The 10,290-nt window shown below is 36.3% G+C and overlaps 1 protein-coding gene across 1 annotated transcript; it reads left to right on the forward strand.

Moving 5' to 3' along the window:
- The first annotated feature begins 259 nt into the window (after nucleotides 1-259).
- LOC309810465 (small ribosomal subunit protein uS8-like) lies at nucleotides 260-736 on the forward strand. The gene has a single exon (XM_082632493.1). The coding sequence runs from the start codon at nucleotides 295-297 to the stop codon at nucleotides 685-687; it is 393 nt and encodes a 130-aa protein (XP_082488619.1). The 5' UTR covers nucleotides 260-294; the 3' UTR covers nucleotides 688-736.
- The last annotated feature ends 9,554 nt before the right edge of the window (nucleotides 737-10,290 follow it).

Below are 10,290 nucleotides of genomic sequence, written 5' to 3' on the forward strand. Positions count from 1 at the left end.
AATTCAGCCTGCCTGGCAAGGAAATTCTGCCAAGGGTCTAGAGTACCAGATGAATTGACTGATTCGTTTGTTCTGGGTAAGCTAAGCGTATATAAGGCTGTCTAAGACTCTGGACCATGGTTGTAAGAAGGATAGCAAAAGGGCATGCTCATTCCCAGTTCATAAGTGTAAGGTGAAGTCACAAATAAGAAGACAAATCACAAAGATAAAATCCAGTTAAAAAAAAAGACAGACTCATAATTCCGTGCACTCGCCCCTCCCGACTTCTTTCCGCCATCTTTCCGTGCCGCCATAATGGTGCACATGAATGTCGTGGCTGATGCTCTCAAGAGTATCAACGATGCCGAAAAGAGAGGCAAACACCAGGTTCTTATTAGGCCGTGCTCCAAAGTCATCGTCAGGTTTCTCACTGTGATGATGAAGCATGGTTACATTGGCGAATTTGAAATCATCGATGATCACAGGGCTGGGAAAATTGTTGTGAACCTCACAGGCAGGCTAAATAAGTGTGGAGTGATCAGCCCCAGGTTTGATGTGCAACTCAAAGATCTAGAAAAATGGCAGAATAACCTGCTCCCGTCCCGTCAGTTTGGTTTCATTGTACTGACAACCTCAGCTGGCATCATGGACCATGAAGAAGCAAGACGAAAACACACAGGAGGGAAAATCCTTGGATTCTTTTTCTAGGGATGTAATACATACATGCAAATAAAATGCCTCAGAGGGAAAAAAAAAAGACAGACTAAGTATGATTAGATTATTTCATTCATGCATTCATTTATCCATTAATTGAAAACTGATGATTAAGCATCTCCTTTGTGTTAGGTGTAGGTGATAGGTTAGTGAATAGTGTGCAATAAGGGACAAAATAATTACTTTTTTCATAATAATTCATTTAGGTCGTAAATTCAATCACAGTAATGAGAGGTGTCCAAATAATGTGCTACACCTCCCTCTCATTATTGGGAAATACAAAAATAGGAACTAGCAAGTTAAAACACACCTTCATCATCCATGCAAATGAGAAAACTGCAAAATCCTCAAACACCTAGCTCAATTGCATGTAGCCGGGTCATTTACTGGTAAATCCTAATTAGATCTCAGGTTTCTTGATTCTCAGTCTAGGACTTTTTCCATGCTACAACTTTTTCTGTATTCTTCTATGAATAATGGCCCTAGTCACCTTAGGATCCTCAAACTCAAGGAATGACTCTGATCAGTCAATATAAGAGTTGTATCTTGATAAAACACTGATTGAGATATTGGTGAGCACAGGAAAGTTTATTGCATCCTTAAATCATTTCATTTACACAACTCCATCTGGGCAGAGAGCCAGCCCTGACTTTGCAGCACCTGATATCAGGGTTTCCTCTAAGTACCAGTACGGAGAAGAAAAAAATATGTCCAGTTACCTAGCACTGTGCTCTAGAACAGGGATTGGCAGAGGGTCCAACTGCAATGCAAAATTTGCATAAAAGGAAAAGCAAACTATTTTAATTGGGTCCAGTATTCCACTAAGACACTGTCCTTAACAGTACTCTTAACTGCCCCTTGGATACAGTTCTTAAATTCCTTTTGGAAAAAAACATTTCTAGTCTTTAAGAAGTTTATAGTAATACATCATAATGTGAGAGCTCTTTCTTTTCCTTCCTTTGCATTGTAAGCTAGAAGCTTCAAAACCACTATCCTTGTGATTTAGTATGGCAAGTGTAGTTTCTGTAGTCAAAAGGTGCGCTCTTCTTCTCCTGCCCATCCTTAACCGAAATGGCACCCTATTATACCAATCAGAAGTGTAACAAAACGTTTCAGTTCTTTCCAAATCTGAAGGAATGATCTGTGGCAAATAGGAAATGCCCTTACAAAGCCAAGGAAGGTAATTTGAAAAAAATTGTGATGAGTTTCAGGTTCATGAAATGTGATATTGACAACAACAGAAATAAATTGCTCCTATTTAACTGCAGTCCAGTGCAGAAGAGATGAGCATAAGCCATGCTGTTGCTGGACCCTGAGAGAGACACTCTATTAAGACCAAAATGCTATTAAGGAGACAGACTTATACTGTAAAGTTGGAAAGGGTGGAAGAGAAGAAGAAAGCCTCAATCTATACCTCTCAGGGACTTGACAGCGCTTGGATTCTTATAAATCTGTCTAAGTAAAGTTATTAAGTGGCTGATAAATGTATTGCTGGCAGCCAACCTGGGACAGCAATGGAAAATGGATAGCCAATAGACAAGACAGACAAGTAAAAGGACCAGGAAAGATGCTTGCTCACAGATTCTGAGAGGTAATAAACACTGTAAATGGGATTTGGGCTGCATCTTTCTGCACCAAGAAACAGTAGATTCTGAACAGAAACTAAATAGTTGCATTATCACCTGCTATTTCCTAAACATGGTTGAGTTAGAAGATCTGAAGTCTATTGGAAAATGGTCTAGAATTTACTAGTTATAATAAATGTGCGGAACAAAGGCAAAGAAAAGACACAAGGAAAGCTCGTTCTTTGAAATCTAGGAGAAAAATTAAGAGTAATAAAAGGAGCACATCATCACTATGAGTTAATGCCACTATCCATGGTTATTTATTATGTTTGAAGTACATAAATGTCTAGAATGGAGGCTGTTAGAAGGTACAAGATGAGCCACATCTTATCCCATAGATGTGTTTTGATTGGTCCAAGCTGTGTAAACCAACAATATATTGTTAATTTTTAAAATTAATTTCCATCTCTTAAAAATGTTTTTTAATTTCTCATACAAATTAATTTCAATCTCTTAAGAATATGGAGCCCTCTTGGGAAAAAAATAATCAGATCCAGAAACACTGAGTCTTAATTCCTACACTGCAACAATAAGCTGCCATTTATCACATCTGCACAGTTTTCTTAAAGCAGAGTTAAGAGAAAAATTAAGTATTTGTTAGACTCATCTTTCTATCATAATTTAAAAATAAAACATTACCAAGAGGACCATGGATTTCAAGAAAACTGGAAGACTACATATACACCTTCTGAGAAGTAAAGACTAGCACTACATATATAACCTGCAAATAAAATGATACAGAAAAAATTCAACTTAGTCAATTATGGATACCATTTTGTAAGAGTCCCCATGTACTTCACTCATATATGCTAGTAGGCATTAAATTTTGCAAACCTGGTCTGAAGAAAAAGCCATGATGGTTTGGATGAAGAAACCCAATGGTTAGAAAAGTCATTGAACTTCTCTCACATCATTCTCCCACAAACCACAGTTGCACTTTATTTCCCAGCATTTCACGTAAACTGTTGCCTTTTAAATAATAGATAATCCTCAATGTAAACACAGAAACAAATCAGAGGATTATCTTCCCAAATTTTTATGAATGTTACAAAGAGGTGTCTTTTAGCTCCCAGAAGAGGGATTTCTGTGAACTAGATGAAAAGCATTCATGTAGTGATATATACTCCATTTGCTGAATGAGTCAAGATTGCCAGAATTTTTGCATATGGAGGAAATTAGACTAGAATAACTCAAAGGTCTACACTGTTAGCAATGTAAAAGGGAAGGGAGATAAAACATTTACTCCTCATACCATTTCTGAAAATTAATCCATAAGCACAATGTTAAATGCAACAAGAGGGGGGACATTTACCCCCATTTTACTAAAGGCATAACATTTCCAAAACTAATCTTCAAATACAGTAGCAGTTTTGCCACATTGGTCTGACCATCAGAAGTGATCCCTATCATACAGATAACCCATTTCAGGACTCTAATTGAGAAGGACTGGGGCAGGACCTCAGTTTCTGTATGTCTTGAAATGCCACAGGTGATTTTGATTATCATCCAGTTTTAGTAACTACTGAACTATTTTATATTACAGCTATCCTCAAGAATGAATTATATACTTACATTTGTGAATTGTCTGAACAATGACATAGACTTATAAAAACCTTATCAAAAATTCTTAGTAAGAATCCTTCTACAGACCTAAGAGAAAGCCCATTCTACTGACAGTAGTAAAAAGAATCATTTGGAATTCATCTTTTAAGTGTGATTGTTAGGAAACTTGAATCCTATGACATGTTCCCTTCATTTCTAGTAAATGATTTAATCCCCGACCAAAGTAAAGCATTACAATAATAAGTAGTACTAAGAACAGTACCAAAAATAGCAAATTAAAATAATATCACTAGGCTTCAAGTCTCAGTACATAACACATACATAGACAATGCACACATTGTTGTCTTTGTTCAACTTCAATTACCCAGTGAGATGGCTTTTTTCCCATTTTATAGACAAAGAAACAGACTCAGGAGATTAAATAATTTATAATTTATTCTTTTTGATGCAATTTAAACAGGGTTTTGTTTTGTTTTTTTTTTTGCTTTCTCTGTCTGATAGCTAATTATTAGTGTATAGAAAAGCAAGATTCCTGTATATTAATCTTGTATCCTGCAACTTTACTGAATTAATTCATTAATTTTAATAGTCTTTTTGTGGAGACTATAGGGTTTTCTATATACAGTATCATGTCATCTGCAAACAGTGATAGATTTAATTCTTTCTTTCCAATTCGGATGCTACTTTATTTTTCTTATCTGACTGCTGTGGGTAGGACTTCCATTACTATGTTAAACAGAAGTGGTGAGAGTGGATATCCTTGTCATGTTCTTAAGTTGAGAGGAAAGGTATTCAGCTTTTCACCACTGAGTATGTTAGCTGTGCGTCTGTCATAGATGGCCTTCATTATGTTGAGGTATGTTCCCTCTATAGCAACTTTGATTAGAGTTTTTATATGAAACGATGTTGAATTTTGTCAAGTGCTTTTTCTGCGACTATTGAGATGATCATGTGATTTCTACCCATCCTCTTGTTAATGTGGTGTATCACACATCGATTGTTTTGAATCAATATTGAACCATCCTTGCAGCCCTGGATTAAATTCCACTTGACCATGGTGTATGATCCTTTATATTGTTGGATTCAGTTTGTTAATATTTTGTTGAGAATTTTTGCATCTATATTCAAAGATATTAGCCTGTAATTTTATGTTTTTGTAATGTCTTTGCCTGGTTTTGGCATCAAGTAACGGTGGCCTGTAGAATAAACCTGGGAGTCTTCTACCATCTTCAATTTTTGGAGTAGTTTATGGATAGGTATTAGCTCTTCTTTATATGTTGGTAGAATTCCCCTTTGAAGCCATCTGGTCCTGGAATTTTGTTAGCTGGGAGGTTTTTTGCTTTGGGTTTTTTTTTTTAATTACAAATTGAATTTTGCTACAGAGATCAGTCTATTCAAATTGTCTGTCTCTTCCTGATTCAGTTCTGGAAGGCTGTATATTCCTGGAAATTTTTACATTTCTTCTAGGTTGTGTAGTTTGTTGGAATATAACTGTTCATAGTATTCTCTTATGATTTTTTGTATATCTGTGGTATCGGTTGTGATTTCTCCTCTTTCATTTTTTACTTTGTTTATTTGGGTCCTCTCTCCTTTCTTCTTGATGAGCCTGGTTAATGGTTTATCAATTTTGTTTCTTTTCAGAAAACCAGCTCTTGGTTTCATTGATCTTTCCTATTATTTTTTTGGTCTCTGTTTCCTCTCTAACCTTTATTATTTCCTTCCTTCTGCTGACTTTGGGATTTCTTTCTTCTTTTTCTAATTCCTTCAGTTAGTATGTTAGGTTGATTATTTGAGATTTTTCTTATTTTTTGAGGAAGGCCTGTATCACTATCAACTTCCCTCTTAGAACTGCTTTTGCTGCATGCTGTGGATTTTGGAAAGTTTTGTTTCCACGTTTATTAGTGTCTAGGTATTTTCCGATTTCCTCTTTGATTTCTTCATTGACCCATTGGTTTTTTAGTAGCATATTGTTTAGTCTCTGTATGTTTGTTCTTTTCTCTGTTCGTTTTTCCTGTTATTGACTTCTAGTTTCATATCATTGTGGTCAGAAAAAAAAATGCTTGATATAATTTCTATCCTCCCAAATTTGAGACCTGCTTGTTTTGAGGCCTAGCAGGTGATATATCCTGGAGAACATTCCATGTGGACTTAAAAAGAATGTGTATCCTGCTGTTTTGGGATGGAATGTCTTATAGATATCTATTAAGTCCAATTCGTTTATTGTGTCATTTAAGACCACTGTAGCCTTACTGATTTTCTGTCTCAATGATCTGTAAGTGGGGCATCAAAAAAATAAATACAATACCTAGGAATAAATTTAATCAAGGAGGCCAAAGACCTATACTCTGAAAACTATAAAACATTGATGAAGGAAATTAACAATACAAAGAAACAGAAAGATATCCTATGTTCTTGAACAGGGAGAATTAATATTGTTAAAATGGCCGTATTACCAAAAGCAATCTACAGATTTAATGCAATTGCAATCAAAGTACCATGACAGTTTTCACAGAACTACAACAATTAATCCTAAAAAGTATATGGAATCACAAGAGACCCCAATTGCCAAAGCTACCATGAGGAAAAATAGAACAAAGCTAGAAGTATCATGCTGCCTGATTTTAGACTATACTACAAAGCTACAGTAATCAAAACAGCATGGTTCTAGCACAAAAACAGACACATAGATCAATGGAATGGAATAGAAAAGCCAGAAATAAACCCACACACTTGTGGTCAATTAATCTATGACAAAGGAAGCAAGAGTATACAATGGAGAAAAAAGTCTCTTCAAGAAGTGGTGCTGGAAAACTGGACAGCTACCTGTAAAAGAATAAAATCAGAACATTCCCTAACACCATATACAAAAATAAACTCAAAATGGATTAAAAACCTAAATGTAAGACCTGAAATTATAAAACTCCTAGAAGAGAATATTAGGCACAGTACTCTGACATAAAACACAGCAGTATTTTTTGGATCTGTCTGCTAAGGCAAAGGAAACAAAAGCAAAAATAAATAAATGGGACCTAATAAAGGCTTTTGCACACTGAAAGAAATCATAGACAAAACAAAAAAACAACCTACAGGATGGGAGAAGATATTTACAAATGATATGACCAATAAGAGGGTAATATCTAAAATATATAAACTGCACATACAACTCAATATCAAAAAAACAAACAACCCGGGCTTCCCTGGTGGCACAGTGGTTGAGAGTCCGCCTGCCAATGCAGGGGATACGGGTTCGTGCCCCGGTCCGGGAGGATCCCACGTGCTGCAGAGCGGCTGGGCCCGTGAGCCATGGCCGCTGAGCCTGCATGTCCGGAGCCTGTGCTCCGCAACGGGAGAGGCCGCAGCAGTGAGAGGCCCGCGTATCACAAAAAAAAAAAAGTGGGCAGAAGACCTGAATAGACTTTTTCTAAAAAAGACATACAGATGGCTAACAGGCACATGTAAAGATGCTCATCATCGCTAATTATAAGATAAATAAAAATCAAAATGAGATATTACCTCGAAACTGTTAAAATGGCTATCATCAAAAGGTCTACAAATAACAAATGTTGATGAATATGTGGAGAAAAGGGAACTTTTGTACACTGTTGGTGGGAATGAAAATTGGTGTAGTTACTATGGAAGACAGTATGAGGTTCTTCAAAAATCTGAAAATAGAAGTACCATCTGATCCAGCAATTCCCCTCCTGGGTTTATATTCAATAACAAAAACATTAATTTGAAAAGATACATGCACCCCAATGTTCACAGAAGCACTATTTACAACAGCCAGAATAGAGAAATAATCCAAGTGTCTATCAACAAATGAATGGATAAAGGTGTGACACAGAGACAGAGACAGACACACACACACACACACACACACACACTAGAGTATTACTCAGCCATAAAAAATAATGAAATTCTTCCATTTGTAACAACATGGATGGACCTAGAGAGTATTATGCTTAGTGAAATAATTTAGAGAAAGACAAATATTGTACGTTATTATCACATATGTGGAATCTAAAAAATAAATGAATGTATATAGCAAAACAGAAACAGACTCACAGATATAGAAAACAAACTAGTAGGGACTTCTCTGGTGGCACATTGGTTAAGAATCTGCCTGCCAATGCAGGGGACATGGGTTTGAGCCCTGGTCCAGGAAGATCCCACATGCCGCGGAGCAACTAAGCCCGTCTGCCACAAGTACTGAGCCTGTGCTCTAGAGCCCACAAGCAACAACTACTGAACCCGTGCACCACAACTACTGAAGCCTGCATGGCCTAGAGCCCATGCTCCACAACAAGAGAAGCCACTGCACTGAGTAGCCTGCACACTGCAACTAGAGAAAGCCTGCATGCAGCAACGAAGACCCAACACAGTCAAACTAAAATATAAATAAATTAATTAAAAAAAAAGAAAAACTAGTGGATAATAGGAAAAGGATGGGGAGAGTGGCAAGACAGAGGTGGGGGATATGGGATTAAGAGAAACTATGTACAAAATGGATAAAAAACAAGGATACAGCACAGGAATTATAGCCACTATAGTGTAATAACTTTAAATGGAGTATAACCTATAAAAATACTGAATCACTGTGCTGTATATCTGAAACTAGTACTGTAGATCAACTATACTTCAATAAAAAATTAGAACTTAAAATTTAGCTAGTAAGAGATGGATGAGATTCAGCCACTGTGATGCCCAAGCCCATGGTCTTATCTGTTTTTCTGAGCATTTCAGGCTAAAAAGGAAATGGGCATCTTTACAAGCCTAAGTTAGAAACACAGAGTAAGGGAGTAACAGCACTGGAGAGATTCAGACTCGTTAACTTCTATCCCCTCTCTCCCCTCATTGCTATAATTAGCCCTTCACCCATGTTGCCTGAGTGAGTAGTTTCTCCAGCCTGTCAGACAAGGCAGTAATAAGCAGCCTGTCATAGAACTCCCATTTTGAGTTAAAAGTAACCAAAATTACAAAAACTTTTTTAAATTTCATTTTAAAGTCCAGGTTGATTTTAAGCTATTGAATTTTTTCCCCCTGACTAGCAATATTGAAAAATAGTAAGTAGCCCATGAGTGCTCAAATGAAAAAATCTCCATCCTATTTTGCTTTATTTTATCCTCTTCTTTGATTTGTAATGCATTGCAATTTCATCTACAATTTGCACTTTCACTTTTATAACAGATCCATTAAAGATAACTGGACAAATGCTTGATTATATTCTGAAAGCAAATTTTAATATTACCTCCTGATAAAAGCTGAATCTTATCAAAGACATAATTTCTCTTATTTTCATTTTACTTACTGGGAGTTTTAAGTATTGTAAATCAACTAAGTGGTTTTTATAATATACATGGAATTCTGTTTATCAGTTCTGTATCACACATGCTAAATAAATAAGATAATAAAGAATAAAACTGGAAAAAATGAGTCACAGAACTAGAATTCTAGTAACGCCCTGACATTAAATATGAATTTCATATTATATAAAAGCAAGCAAATTTAGCAAATGAGTTTGAATAACTTAAAGAAAAAAATTCTTTCAAAGTTTCCAGAAATATCTCAAAAGTGAGAAAATCAACTAGTCTAATTAAGAACAACTTGGCACCTTTTGACACCCTTGTGTTTGTTGATAACTCATGATTTTCTGTTGTTTTGTGAAATAAGAGATTAAGACATGGAAGCTAGGAATAGCTGTATGTAGTTAAAAGATATGTTTTTAAAATGCCACTTATGCATCATTAAAACTCCAACTATCAATACATTGGTGGAACTATGTACAAATCATATATTTATTTTCAAAGACAATTTTACAGTATATTTTAAAACTCAAACTGTGCCCACCTTTTGATCCAGATTTCCAGAGTCAGGGATTTCTCCTAGAGAAAATTCTCAGACATCCTCACACAGGTAAAATTCGAAGATAATCATCTTGATTTTATACATAATGTATTGACTTCTAACAACAGCAGACTGGTTATAATATGTTCCATATCGCTTAGGTGCAGGAAACCTTAGATGGATTATTTTTCCTAAATCACTCAGGTTTATGCCCCACTTACCAATGATACAAAAACCTTACCATAATCATATTTGGCAGCGGGGCATTCCCACTCCCTACAATACACAAGTCTCCAAGGGCTTACGAGGTTGAAATTTGGGTTCTCCTTCTACTATACCTGGCTGCCTTAGAGCCTGCTCTCTGCAACATATGAACCCTTGAAAGGCTGGTGGACTGAGGGGCCAGCAAAGCAAACCTGGAATCAGCTGCTACTTCGCCCCTTAAGGTCTCCATTCAGAGTAACTATGGCAATCCGAGCCATCCAAGTCCCCACTTTCCAATCTCTGAGCAAGTAGACCAGTCTCTGAAATTTCCAAACCAAATTTCTCCTTTGCCCAATTACAG

This window comes from Mesoplodon mirus (genome assembly GCF_964341445.2).
Source record: "Mesoplodon mirus genome assembly, chromosome: 9".
In the NCBI taxonomy this organism is placed as follows: domain Eukaryota; kingdom Metazoa; phylum Chordata; class Mammalia; order Artiodactyla; family Ziphiidae; genus Mesoplodon; species Mesoplodon mirus.

Excerpts from the sequence above, each read along its gene's own strand:
- LOC309810465 (XM_082632493.1), top strand. The coding sequence starts at position 295 with ATGGTGCACATGAATGTCGTGGCTGATGCTCTCAAGAGTATCAACGAT.